This window comes from Echinops telfairi, unplaced genomic scaffold (assembly GCF_000313985.2).
Source record: "Echinops telfairi isolate 266 unplaced genomic scaffold, ASM31398v2 ScPeMD7_1;HRSCAF=3_0, whole genome shotgun sequence".
Lineage (NCBI taxonomy): Eukaryota > Metazoa > Chordata > Mammalia > Afrosoricida > Tenrecidae > Echinops > Echinops telfairi.
The window spans coordinates 90690612-90705530 of NW_022103896.1; the positions used below are offsets into that span (position 1 = coordinate 90690612).

Consider the following 14919-nt stretch of genomic DNA (forward strand, 5'->3'; position numbering starts at 1 on the left):
TTTCTTTTCATTTGCTATTTGTAGGATTATCCTGTTGACTCTGCTCTAATTGCTGAAGGTTTTGTCAGCATATCAATCACAGGTCTCTCCTCCTTTTGCATGTGTGCATTTATCACTATCAACCTTTCTCTGATAATTACCTTTGCTGTATCCCAAATGTTTTTGAAAGTCATTTTTTCATTCTCATTGGTTTCTAGAAACCTGATTTTATCTCTGATCTGGGTCAATACCCATTCATTTTGCAGTAGAGAGTTATTCATCCTCCAATTGTTTGCCCTTGTTTTGTTAATACTTTTGTTGATTTCCATCCTCATGGCGTAGTGGTCTGAGAGGGAAGTCTGAGTGACCTCTATATGCTTGAATTTACATAGGCTCAACTTGTGTCCTAGCATGTGGTCTATCTTTGAGTATGTGCCATGTGGGCTTGAAAGAATTATTATTATTATTATTTTTTTTTGCATTTGGGTGGAGAGCTCTGAAAATGTCTATCAGGTCATGTCACCTAATTGTAGAGTTTAGTTCTATGGCTTCCTTATTAAGCTTCTTTCCTTTGATCTGTCTTTCTCAGAGAGTGGTGTATTAATAAAGTCACTTACTATGATTGTTGAGACTGATTTCTTTTTTCATTTTTTGGAGCATTTGATTGACAAATTTCACAAGTCTCTCATTAGATGCATAAATGTTTATTATGCTCAATAGTTCTTGGTCTACTGATCCCTTGAGCATTATATAATGCCCCTCCTTATCTCTTGTTGTGGCTTGCATCTTGAGATCAATTTTGTCAGAGTTTAGGATTTCAGCCCCTGCTTTTTTTGAATTGCCATTTGCTTGGAATATTTTTCTCCAGCTCTTGATTCTCAGCCTATTTCTGTCTGCAGGCATGAGATGTGTCTCCTGTAAGCAACACATCAATGGGTTATGTTTTTTAAACCAGTGCGCTAGTCTATGTCTTTTAATGGGTGAGTTCAGTCCATTGATATTCAGAGTTACAACATCCATCAGATGTCATCTCATATCTTTTGTGTTGGCTGTTTTACTACCTCCCTTCTTATCAGTGCATTGTGTGAATAAGTGTGTGGTTCATTCTTGCCTTCATTTCACCATTGAGGCCATGTCATCTTGGGCGATGTATTCAATGTGTTGACCTCTGGGTGGAGTTGCACTATGTGGTGGTATCCTATATGTGCTTTGTGGGTGTTGTTCTTCTGACCACACTGGGTTGGGGAGGTTTTTATTCGGTAGAGCTGGATTTCTTTTAATGTATTCTTTGAGTTTTTCTTTATCCAGGAAGACTCTTACTTCACCATCTATCTTGATAGATAATGTGGCTCGATAGAGGATTCTTGGGTTTGCATTGTTTTCCTTTAACTTTTGGAAGATGGTACTCCACTCCCTCCTTTTTTTTTTATGGTGTCTACTGATAAGTCTTACTTAGCATATTCTTAGTTGGATACATTTATAGGTGACTGCCTTCCCTGCCCTAGCTGCTCTCATGATTTTCTCCTTTTCCTCAGAGTTGGATAATTTAACTATTATATGCCTTGGTGAATTCATCCTTGGATTCAGTCTAGCTGGTGTACTCTGCTTCTTAAATGGTTGCCTGATTATCATTCATTAAGGTGGGGAAATTTTCCTCTAGGAATTCCCTCACTATTTTTGTTGTAGGCTTCTTTGTTGTGTTTTATTCTGGTAATCCAATTATTCGAACATTGTTCCTCTTCATAACATGCAACATTGTCGTCAGGCGTTCTTTGGTTTCTTTGATTATCTTGTTTGATTGTTTTTCCCATTTGTTGGAGTCTGCTTGGTTATCCTCAAGGTAACTGATAAGATTCTCAGCTTCTTCTAAAGTTTTCAGAGTCTGTTAATTTGCTATTTGCTTTTGTTACCTCGTCCCTTAACTCTTGTTCTTCCTTTCAGTGCTGTCCCGTAGCGCTTGTATTTCCCTTTGGTGCATTGACTTTATCTCCTCTATGGTTTCATCCTTTTTCAGTAATGCTTCCCTTATGTCCTGTATGACTCCAAACCGCATTCTGAAGATTTTTTTCTGTGGTAGCACAACGTCTACTTGTTCTATGCACGTTACCAGAACCTCTAGTCTTCCTCTGACAATGAGTTTTGTTTTTCCTGTTTTGTTGTTGTTGTTGAAGTTGTGGGTGGCTGATATCTGTGTGTTGTTTTGGAGGAGCTTGGTGCCGTTTTCAGGGAATCAAAGAGCCCTGGGCTGTCTCTTTGTGGGGCTGGTAGAAATGTTTATGTGGGCTACCTAAAGCTAACTGTGCCAGAGGGTTGAACTACTTCTTTATCTCCTTAGGGTTTTACTCTCCTTAGACAGCTAGGATTCCCTATTTGTAGGGCAGGTCTGGTAAGGCATGCAAGTGGGGCGGTCTCAGAGCATGCAAGTGGGGCAGTTTCAGGGCAGTGAGTGAGGGTGTCAGATAATGATGAGGAAAACCCCACTGCCACAGCCAGTAGTGCTGAGTGAAATCAGGGAAAGTCATACTGCCGCTGGAGAAGGTACCAGGAGAAAGTATTTTGCCATGGAGAAAGCCTCGCTGGTGTGGATGGATGTGCTGGGGGAAGGCAGGAAAGGCCCCTCTCCCATGAAAGGGGGTGCCAGGCAAATGTAGGAGAAACCCCACTGCCAGTGGTGGAGACAACAGGCCATCACGGGGAAAGCCTTGTTGCTGCTGCGGGTGGAGGTGCTGGGCAAATGTGAGCAGGGCCCTGTTGTTTCAGGAGTGGGTGTCGGGTGACAATAGGAAAAGCCTCACTGACACAGGGTGGGGGCGCTGAGCACTGGTGGGGAAACTGCCAGAGCTGTGTGCTGGAGCACTGTGTGAACAAGGGAGGGGCCAAGGCAGTGCTGCACTGTCAGAGCAGGGGAGTGGCTGGCACTACACTGCATGAGCATGGGAGACACAGCTGCTGCAGGGGTGGGGGGTGCCAGGCAATGGTAGGGAGAGCCCCCACCACTGCAGGTGACCAAACTTACTGCAGGAAAACTGTTGGCCAGCCCCTGGGACCCTGGGTGGGTTGTTGGAGGGACCTGAGCTTGGCAGTGAGATCCACCACCACATGGGGAGAAGAAAGCCTTGGGATAAGAGAGCAGCTCACTGAGGGGAGTGCCGCAGATGGACAGTTGCCATGTGGGGTCCAGCCTTGACTGTGAGGGATTCATCAGGGCAGCAGGCCAGCTCCTGGTGTGGAGATCAGACCAGTGGGAGGGCAATCTGTGGGTAGTGACTGAGGCGGCGACCAGGAGTAGAGTGGCTGTTACGGGCTGGGGAATCCTTGGGACCAGGTTGCAGATCCCCAAGGCTCTGGAGTGAGGCCAGGTTTTGGGGAGGGTCACTTCTCGGATCGAGGAAGTACTCCAAGTTGTTGTCAGAATCTTTTCACTTACCAGAATCCCCCCACTCGTCTTCCAGGACACCAGGCTCACTAATCACCATGGAGCTCCCAGTGTGGGCTGTTTACCTGGGTGCCATATTGCAGGAACTCCCTAAACTATATTTCATAGATGCTATGACCCCAGATTAACAGAAACTAAAAACTTTTAATTATGATTTGGTTGAATTTACAGAGTAAATTAGTTTTCCATTCAACATTTCATACACATTTGATTTGGAACACAGATTGCAATTCCCACAATGTAACAATTCTCTTCCCGCTTCCTCCTTGAGTTTACCATTTATATTCGTCCATATTTTGCATCCTTTCCTGCCTTATATAAGGAACCCTGGTGGTATAGTGGGCTACACAGCAGGCTGTTGGTCACAGTTCAAGCCCACCAACCATTCCATGGGAGAAAGATGAGGCTATCTACTACAATGAATATTTAAAGTCTCAGAACCCCAAAGGGGCAGTTCTACCCTACCCTATAGAGTTGCTATGAGTTGGAAACTACTTGATGGCACCGAGTTTTTGTTTTGTTTCTCAGTTTCATGATTTATGAATTTCAAACCTGGAGAAAGTTGCCCTTTTGCTCTCATATAGTTGATTGTTCTAAAGAATGCATACCTCCTTTGTGTTAGAGTTCACCTTATAGGCCAGTCTATCATTTGGCATAAAGTTAAATGAGTTCAATTCCATGCTTGAAAGGTGCCATAGTCTTGGAGTTTCTACCAGTCTCTATCAGACTAGTAAACTTAATCTTTTTTATGATTTTAGGTTTTGTTCCACATTTTTCTCCCACTCTATCCAGGATCTTCTATTGTGATCCCTTTCAGAATGGTGAGCAGTGTTAGAGGGAAACCACCTAGCCCTTCTGATTTCATGGCTCTGGAGGCTGGGTTTCACATGGTCCATTAATTCTTTGGAATTTGCATCAATTACTTCTTTGTGTCTTTTCTTCACTTTGGACTGGGAGAGACCAATAGTTGTAGCTGAGAGGTCCACTTTGAAGCATTTAAGACCCAGTTACTATTGAGTGCAATAGGAGGTAAGATACTGTCTTTGTGGACTATGTTCTTAAACAACCTTAGTATGGACTCATTCCCTCGAGGTGTTTGATTATGATTAAGACATTTTCATAACTGTTCTCCCTTTTTATTCTACATGAATATATTTGCAGCATATATATACTTATATATTTACATAGAAATATCCTCTTTCAAGCTGTATATATTTGTGGGTGTAGCCCCATTCACCATCCCACCCTTGTTGTTTGTGTGACTTGCTATATATCCACTCATAAATTACTGTCATTATTGTTATTGTAAGATTGGGCATGTTCTAGTTCTACACTATAACCCTTGTGCTCCTCTCATTTGCCTTGAACAGTTTGTGCTGACCTCCCTTTATTATATATTTTCTTTCTCTTTTCCCAAGTTAAGGTGTAGCTACCCTCTACTTGGTGATTTATAGTCCTCTCCCCTCCCATCTGTGGTAACTTTCAAATAATGTTTATATTTGCATATAAACTTATTCTTAAGGTTTTTAGTAGTGGCCTCATGCAATAATTGTCCTTTTATGATTGACTAACTTCATTCATCATCATGTCTTCTAGGTTTATCTATATTCTGCGGTATTTTGTGCTTTTTCTTTAACATTATGTTGTATTCCATTGTGTGTATGTACCATAGTTACTTTATCCTTTCATCCATTGATGGGCACTACATTGTCCATCTTTTTGCTATTTTGAATAACAGCAATGAACATGGATACACTTATATCTGTCTGTATTATGGCTTTTATCTCTCTAGGCTTTACTTGTATACACATACATACACTTTGGAAGCCCTAGATTATCATAAATTGGCAATCATTTTTTCTTCATCATTTTGGGAATTGTTTACCCCTGGAACAGTGGCAAAGAGGGTGATGTGAAGGCAGCTATTATTATGATTTAACACAGCTTGGGCACGAGTTATAAAGAGTCTTGTTGTTTCTGGATTCCTTTATATAAGTGTGTTTTCCTAGATGTTTAAGTTTTGCAAATGCCAACAACTGAAGTAGGCATTTAAAATATTTTTTCTTTTCTTTTATTACCTTGTTCAATTACAGCTATAGGTAGAATTTCATAGGAGCATGGTTGAAAAAACCACGTAAATGGTGGGATTATAGTTGTGTAAATTCTAACTGCTTGCCACAAGGCCCTAACAGGGTCTGAAGAAATAATGCTCGCTATGTTGGAATGGCAACAGGAGTGCTCTTTCAGTCCACTGAAATCTACTTCAGTGTCATTAAATTGTTCCCAAAAGGTAAAAATACCATGAAGGGTTTATATAGCTTTAAAATATTATCATAGTTTCTAGTTTATATATTGTCTCTACTAAATTCTTCGGTACAGTGAAGTTTATCATACAGTATAAAGGTTTTAAACTTTAAAAATATGTATTTTAAATAAACTTTTAAAATTAGGTTGGAAGGTCTTCTCTGATTTTAAAACTAATAAAGTACAAGAGTGCCTTCCAAACAAACAAACAAACAAACTCACTGCCATTGAGTTGATTCTGACTTGGATGGCACTGATTTTAAGTGTTGGACGCAAGGTTTCCCATTAAGTGGACATAGTGCAAAAAAAGATAAAGGACACACGATATGCTTCCCCCTTTCTAGCTCTAGGGTCAATAGTGGAAACCCTAGAAAGTATGCAGTGAAAATATTTTGGCATGTGACTGAGACAGTCTACTTCTTGAAGGTTCAAGAGGTTGAGTTGTTGAGACGTTGGCCTCAGGTTGGGCTCCCTGTGTTTGATGTCAACTCTTGCAATACTATCTTTGGTACTTTGGGCCAGTCACATAACCACTCTGGGCCTCAGGTTCATCATCTATAAGATGGGGAAAATATATGCCTAGATCAAAGAGTTAATCTGGGCTTGAATAAGATAATTCTGGCACAGCAGCTCAATGTGTACCCATCACATGGTGAAAGCTCCTTAAATGTTCTGTTGTCATTACTTTAATAATTTATATTTTTATATGGGCACCCATTTTAGCCATTTAGAAGCATTGTCAGCTAACATTGTCAATTAACAGTTGATTTTCTAGGAAATGGGAAGAGTACTAATAGCAACTCTATTCTTGTTTTGGGCCTGGCAGATTATTGCGAACCATCACATGCAGTCCATCTCCTTTGCCTCCGGTGGAGACCTGGTAAGTGCTCCAGAGCTGCTTCGTTCCTGTGAGGACTTTCTGAGATGAGAGCCCTGCTTCAAAAGATGCCTCTTAGGGCATTACACAGAAAGCTAACTGTGATGATCACTACCCATCCCCTGCTGGTTTCAAAAGCTCTTTATGACTATACTTTTTCAGGGTCAAGCCAATACAAGGATTAACTTTTAGTATTTATTTCATTAGCCAAAAGTTGTTAGAAGTCCTTGAGACATTGTCTCTTTTAAGAATTAATAAAGTATTTTCTATTTTTCTAAGTTGCCCGGGTATTCTCATATTGTAGCTCTATGATTTTTATCACTCTCTTTTTTCTAATTAACCTCCACTAGGATCTTCATTTTTATGTTGTAAGTCTACTTGGAGGCTGTAAATTTGCTTAGTTTTGTATATTTGTAAACATTTAAAATTTGGTATTTTTTTTCTCTCCAAATTCAACATCAGTCTTTCGGCCATTTTTGTTGCCAACAAGCTCGGAGATGTAGAGACAAAGAGAGGCAGAAAGAGTGAGAAAGACACACACACAGATAGAGAACAGAGAGAGAGAGATAAGAAAAATAAATGAGAATGTTTTCTTTTGCATCACTTCTTTTATTAAAGTAGTGAGATACAAGGAAATTTGATCCTGCAGTGTAGATTCATAATCTAAAATGTAGATTCATGAAAGTTGGGGCTCAAAAGCCTGCCTCCTTAGGCAAGGTGTAAAAACATCACAGGGGGTGGTATCTGACCTTCTCTAACCGCACAAAGGGGAAGGAGAATCAAGGTCAACAGCCCAAGGCTGATTGCTGTGAGGTCAAGATCAGACATGCTTCCACCCTCCAACCTTTTCCAAGTTCTGACACCAACTGGCTGTCCCATGGCACTCTCAACTTCTCTGCTGAGTTTGATCATTTGCTGCAACAACCACACAGAACTCACAATTATGGGGTTTATTATGGAAACACCAGGCTACAATTGGAGTTCAGAAGTGTTCAGGATATAGTTCAGCATCTTCTCAGACATACTCACAGACAGGTTTCCCTTCCTCTGTCCTCTTCCCTGCCTGGGCCAGTATTACAGAGCTCCTTTAGCTCTCCCAGAGTCACCCCTCTACCAATATGTTTCAGCCTGAAGGTGCTCAGCTCTAGCTCTGTAGAGCAGCAAACCTAGCTCTACCAAGTGATCAGAGATACCTTACTTTGTCAGCACGTGTCCTCCTTGAAGACACTCATATTTCTCCCTCTGTGGGCTAGGAAACCCCCTGTCTCTTGTCAGTCTCCTGAAATCTCTTGCAAGGCTTCTGCAAATTTCTTGGTTCTGTTTCTGCCATTTCTTTTTTTAATCACTACTTCTCACGGACTATTTCCACCTCTGTGATTATGGTTCTTTTTCTCCTGGGGCAAGAACCTTGTCAGTATAATGATCCCTGGTCCAAGGCATTCATGCCATGCCCATCTCATCCATCTGGTAGTCATGAGGTTCCCTTTTAGGCCCTGGCATTGGCTATCTTTTAAACCTAGGGCGATGCCCAAAATGACCAATCCTCTTGTGGAGGGTGGTTCTACACAAGCCTACAAGGGTGCCAGTCATGCTGCTCACATGATTAGCAAGTTATCTGTTCCCTTTGATGAGCCGCAAAAAAATCATTTGCAAAGTCTCACCCAGTCATTTTGTGAAGGTTAGGTGAGAGATGAGCCATATTGAGTAATACACTACACTGCACAGGGTCATATCCACACACTACTACCTACACATTCACTAGGGCATAAGGTATAAAGATAATAGAGAAGAAAAGAAAGTCAGCCCTTTCCAACAGTCAAGGGAAAAAGGCTCACCCCCAAAATGTTATATTCATTTTTCATTGGTCTGAATAAAGTTTCTACCAGTCCAGGAAAATATTTTGAAATTAGGAAAATGAAGTGTTTTTATGAATTTAATTAAATAATTATTCTGTATCCAGGTATGAGGTATATTTTTTACTTTTTTATAATAAATTAATGCTGGTTTACAGGTGGCTTTTTGTTTTATTTTGGTCTTGTCCTACATTTTTGGCAAAGTTATCATGGGCAATCCTCTAATTTTACATAGAAGTTGACTGGCCAAAGGTTGTCTGAGTAATCAGTGCTTTAAATTACTCCTTATTGAAAGTTGAGAAGCCATGTTTATTTCTAGTCCCAGAAACAGAAATATTTGTGGTGTTTCTGTCATCTAGTTTTCCTCCCATACTTCAGCCTGGCTCACCTGTTTGTAGAATTGCTGTTGTCACATTGAAAACCAAGCTGAGTGACTTGAATTGCAATCTCCAGAGCATCTACCCTTCCAAAGGAGATTACAATTATACAGCCATCAAACCTCTTAGCAATAGGAGAGTCAGTGGCTCCCTCCAACACCATTCATATCACGTTCACATTGTTTCTGCCAGAAAAGCACAGGCTACCGTGGGACACACGGATCAAGAACCTGGCAAGGGGAAGGGTTTGCCTAACCTTTAGTTTTTTGATGTTGTTGTTGTTCTGATATTCATGCTTATTTGTCAAAAGGTCGTCAGAGTGCTGTTCAATCTCTTCATACACAAGGTTCAACTGAGTTCTGCCTTTCACCAGCTTTCACACTTATTTCCAAAAGAACCCTACAATGGTTCCCTTTTATTTTTCTTCCTTTGTCTTATTTTAGTTTTGTGTTTCTGTTCCTTTATTTGTAATTCTTATACAATGTTTTGCTTCACTATAAAATGCATATTTAAAAACAAGAAGTCTTACATAATCGAACCCTTCGAAGACACATAGCTAAGGATTGTATCTATATGTATTTATATCCTTTTGCCTCTGCTTGCACTATACCTTTAATTATGTCTTGGTTAGTTCAAATGATTTTACAGTGGCTGTCTGCATGCTTGCTCAGTGTGGTACATGGAACTACAATTTCTTCTATATCAGAAGATAACCCAATTTATAAAATAAGGGACAGGTATCTTGTATATCTACATCAATAGAATCTTTCAGGGACTTCTCTTAAGTATTGCCTCACTTTAGTTATCTAGTGCTACTTTGACAGAAATGCTATAAAGTGGATGGCTTTAACAGAAAGAAATTTATTCTTTCATAGTTTAGAAAGAAGTTTAGGAGTCTGAATTCAGTGCATTTGCTCTAGAAAGCATTGCTCTCTCTATTGATTCTAAAAGAAAATCCTTGTCCTCTTTCAACATCTGGGCCTGACATTCCTTGGAGACCTACATGTGTCTTGGCATCAATCTTCCTCTGTATTTAAGAAGTTCTCAGCCAACGTTCTTGTTTCCAAAGGATGTGCTTTGCTCTTAACTCTAAGATCTTAGTGGGCTAAGATCTCTCCTTCTCAGCTCACTTCTCTCTTCTTTTTCCTCTTGTAATATAAAGGTATTGCAGAACACACACTGGGGAACTCTACCTCAGATCAGGACTCTGACCTGAATAAGGGTACTATTTCACCCTAATCCTCATATAAATCACATCAGACTACACCACAGGGAATGATTACATAATTACATTGCTGTCAAATTGCATCATTGCATATCTGCCAAGCAGTGCGCATCACAGCCCAGCAAAGTTTCCAAATATTTTGGAGAATGTGCTAGTCTAGGTCCTCTAGAGAAGCAAAACCAGTGATACTTCATCTCTATCTCTATTGGGAGAAAGAAAGAAGGAGAGAGAATTACATCAATAAAGTGGCTCATACAGTTGTAAAAACAGGGAAATTCAGTCTCATTCAAGTCTGTGGGTCAGATGTTAACCTGGCAGCTTATTCTGATTCATGTAGGTATAGGGTCTGGTGAATCAGGAAGCAGGAAAATGACTCAGGAAGACGACAGGCCGGTATATGAAGAGGTTGATGCAAGGTCAGCAGGTCAGATTTGTGACTGTGGACTCCAGTGAATCCTAGGTTAGTATGTCAGAGGGCAGGCTGCTGATTACTTCCAGGGTTGACAGGCAATGTAATGGGTTATTGGCTCAAGTCCAAAGAACTGGAAAGCAATAAGTCAGATGCAGGATCCTGAACCAGCAAGAAAATAAGCAAACTCCCTACAGCATCTACTTATATAGGAAGTAGGCCACACCCCCAATGATACTTGCATGAGGGAGTTAGATTCCACCCTAATCTTCTTCTAATTGATTGTTTTTCATAGTTGACCCCATTATGGAATTGGTTACATTATATAGGCAACATCATGAGCGATTCCTGGAGGAGCAACAGAGGAGTGGTAGATGAATGGTAGCAGAATCAAGAGCCAACTCATGAGACAGAATTGTGGATTTCTTGCTTGTGCAGCAGATAAAGCTGAGTTCTTTGGGGCAGGAGGCTGACTTAGGGAGTGGGGTACTTCCAGACACTTAATTGTGGGAACTGTATTTACTGGCCTACAGAATCAGAGCTGATTGCCTTCAAACTGAGCTTTATGGCAGAGTAGTGTGACCTTGCAGCACTTATTGACAGCCCTAAAAGTCTGTTAGAGCATTGCGTAAGCATGACATAAGTCAGGCCAAAGCTGAGGGTCAGAGAGAGTCCTGCCTTTGGGGACATCATAGAATGGGTTGTTCTCCCTGAACAACTCTGCCCTGAGCAGTACTTACCTAATTTTTAATCTATTAATTTCCCTAGTAAACTGCATAATTGTGAGTATTGTGGACTTGTGCATGGCCATTGCAATGGATTATTTAACCCCTACAGTGCTGTGGGAGGGACAGCTGATGTCAGAATTGGTGAGAAAGGCTGGAGGGTGAAGGGAAGTGTGACCTCACACACTCAGGAAACAGCGTTGGCCAACTGATGCTGGAGATGGTGATTCTCCTCCTCCTCCTCCCTATGTAGCTACCATCCCACCGTCATTCTGCATATAGCCCCCCAGAGGCCTTTGACAACAGCCCGACTTTGGGGATCATGATTTTACATGCAGTGTCTCCGGTTGACATGACAAGTGGGTTACGCTTGACTACTAACTTCAAACTTGCTGGCATGAAGCCACCCAATAGTGGTGTGCACGAAAGGTCTGGCAATCTACTTTCATAAATGATTACATGCAAGAAAATTCTGTGGAGCAGTTCTACTCTGTAATACATGGGTCATGATGAATGAGAATCAGCTTCACAGTAAGGAGTTTCATTTTAGTTTGGGTTCTAGAGAAGGGAGTCCCTACGTGGCACAAACAGTTAAGTGTTCAGCTACTGATTGAAAGGTTCCCAGTTTGAATTCACCCAGAGGTGCCAGAGAGTGGGGGAAAGGCCAGCCCCCCACAACTAATCGCAGGTTCGATAGGTGCAATTGTACAGTTGAGATATATAAATATAGATTATAATGAAGTCATAGATGCATGAGAGATAGAAGAGAAATTGAAATAATGGAGTCAGACACATTTCATAGTAGCATGCTCACCTCAGCCCCGCATAGTGGTCCGCATGGACATGGGAGACTGGAGGGCAGGAGAGAGGGGGAGGGGAAGGAGGACTAGGGGAAAGGAAACAGGGGAGCAAGGACCAGGGTAGAGGAAGGGGGAGCAGACAAGAAGAGAGAGGAAGAGTATGGGAGAGCGCTCCTTGTTGCTAACCAAGGCTTATATATCTTTGGAGGTGGGGCGTGAAAGCCCCCTATTACAGGTAAAGACATACATCACATCACAGGAAGGGGTTGCACTATACCTTATACAGTAATGAGAGGGGGAGGACCTAGGGGTATCCACGCAATAGGAAGTGGAGGTATTGAGGTACACATGTGACAAGATGGGCGGATCCTAGATGCAGGATGGCAGCCTAACTTTGGATGTCACTGAGCAGGTTTGATCTGTTCTCTGGATCTTCAGAGAAACCATTAGCAGTAGGGTGTGAACCCCACCTACAGGGACCAGATTGATGGTCACAAGTCTTCAGTGAAAAGTAACCCATTGTCCTTAACAGCAGGGAGTGGACCCCTCCTGTGGTGGGACCAGAGAGTGGCTTAATGCCTTCAGAGAGGATATCTCTAAGCATTTGACCTCTCACCATATGCTGGCAAACAGCCTCTAATGTTTGGCATATCTCTGGGGGAGACAAAGCTGCGGAAAATTCTCTTTATAATCCCACACCAGAGTAGAAAAGCCTAGTGGCTTACTTTCAAATAATCTTAGCCTTGAAAAATCTTATTGAGCTAAATTCTACTCACAACACATGGGGTTGCCATAACTTACATCACAACGGCTACTTGTTTGATGTTTTTACTGTTGGTTCCTTTGGCTGTAGTTATGCTCAATTTATTCTCACCCTACCATCATCTGTACAGCTTTTTAAAAGTCCTGATGTCCAGGATCAGTTAACTCAGATTACATGGGACTTGGTATTTGAGGAATTCCAACATGCAGCCACGGGGAGAACCAGTGCCGATCCTTGCTACTTAAAGTATGAGCCACAGTTCAGCAACATCAGTATCATGTGGAACTGATTAAAAATGCAGGACCTTAGGCCTTGCTCCTGACCTACAGAATCTGCATTTCAGTTAGAGAAATACTTTATTACATGTGCTGCGCCTTACATAGCATTTAGCTAACTAACTGGGGGCTGAGTCCTTAGAAGCTTGCTGGCTTATTCTCTCTTTCACTTGTGATTCGTGACGTGGATGTCTCACTTTTCTTTAACAGGACACAACAGATTATGTTGCGTATGTAGCTAAAGATCCTGTTAATCGCAGAGGTAAGCAATACTTGACATTTCTAATCTCTCGTTAGCACATAGCTCATCGTAAGATTTTCTAGCAAAAATGTCATAGTTTTAATTTCTATATAGACACACCTACATTTTCTTCCCTTTAAATTTTTGAATACAAATAAGATATTAACATTCTGCTCTAGCCCCTCCTCACCCAACACTGTATCTTGGATATAATTTCAAAACAAGTCAAGCAGAAATTATCAACTGATCAATGAAGTGGCTCTACCATAGCTTGTCTACAGCCTTCTCTGGCTGCCTCTGCAGACATAATATTTTTACTCAGGAATCTGTGAGTTACTCCTAAAGAGGCATTTGCAAAGTGATGTGATTGGATTGCTCATTTTTGGTGGATCTTGCAAATTACTCCCAACCTGTAAAAATGTGTGTTCCCACATAGTATGAGAGGATTTCTACCTGGGATTTGTCCAACTTTGGATCACTGGAGTTCTTTTGCATTTTGATGATTCATTGAGGTTGAAAATAATGTGTTGGGACATCATCTTATCTTCTGGTGGGGGTGAGAGATGGGGAGAATTGGGTAGATAGTGTTAATATGAAACCTTTATGTAGCTCCTGAAAGTGGAGTAAATAAGATTTTCAGGTAGAAATGAAGGAGTACTGGTGGTCTTGATTAACCAAGGATTGTTCCTGAGACCCCTTGTTAACATATTTCAGTCCACCAATTCTTGAACTTGGAGCAGCTTTTACACAATAAAAACAGTAACTAGTATTTGTGTCAGGTGATAAGAGGCAGAAAGCTATATAACAATCAAGATATCACTCAGGCCATTTAACAAAAGTTCAGTTTTGGCAGTTACAGCACAAATCTTTAACCATCTATTGCCCATCCAAGGCAAGGCAAGGCAAGGGGAAGAGGAAAAGAGGAGGGTCTTGCAGACTATATCACACGAGATAGGGAATTCCCACTCCTAGGACTATTTTAATTTAATTTATTTTTTAAAAATCATTTTATTAGGTGGTACTTACAACTCTTATCACAATCCATACACACATCGATTGTGTCAAGCACATTTGTACATTTGTTCCCATCATCATTCTCAAAACATTTGCTTTCTTCTTGACCCCTTGGTATCAGCTACTTATTTCCCCTCCTCCCTCCCCCACACTCCCTCCCTCACGTACCCTTGATAATTTATAAATTATTATTATTTTTTCATGTCTTACACTTTCCGATGTCTCATTTCACCCACTTCTCTGTTGTCCATCCTACAGGGAGGGGGTTTTATATAGATCATTGTGATTGGTTCTCCCTTTCTCCCCCACCTTACCCTTACCCTCCTGGTAACACTACTCTCATTATGGGTCCTGAGGGGTTTATCTGTCCTGGATTCCCTGTGTTTCCAGCTCTGATCTGTGTCAGTGTACATACTCTGGTCTAGCTGGATTTGTAAGGTAGAACTGGGATCATGATAGTGGCGGGGAGGAAGCTTTAAAGAACTAGAGGAAAGGTGTATGTTTCATCGGTGCATACTGCACCCTGACCGGCTCATCTCCTCCCCGTGACCCTTCTGTAAGGGGATATCCAGTTGCCTACAGATGGGCTTTGGGTCTACACTCGCCCTCATTCACAATGATAGGATTTTTTGTCTTTGATG

General features: G+C 41.3%; 1 protein-coding gene across 1 annotated transcript in view; it reads left to right on the plus strand.

Annotated features, from left to right (window-relative positions):
• SHC3 (SHC adaptor protein 3) overlaps positions 1–14919 on the plus strand; it is a 249246-nt gene that overhangs the window by 151712 nt on the left and 82615 nt on the right. Inside the window, exons 5-6 of the mRNA XM_004697582.2 lie at positions 6546–6599; positions 13234–13285. Of these exons, the coding sequence (XP_004697639.1) occupies positions 6546–6599; positions 13234–13285 (106 nt within the window). The remainder of the gene's footprint in view (positions 1–6545; positions 6600–13233; positions 13286–14919) is intronic.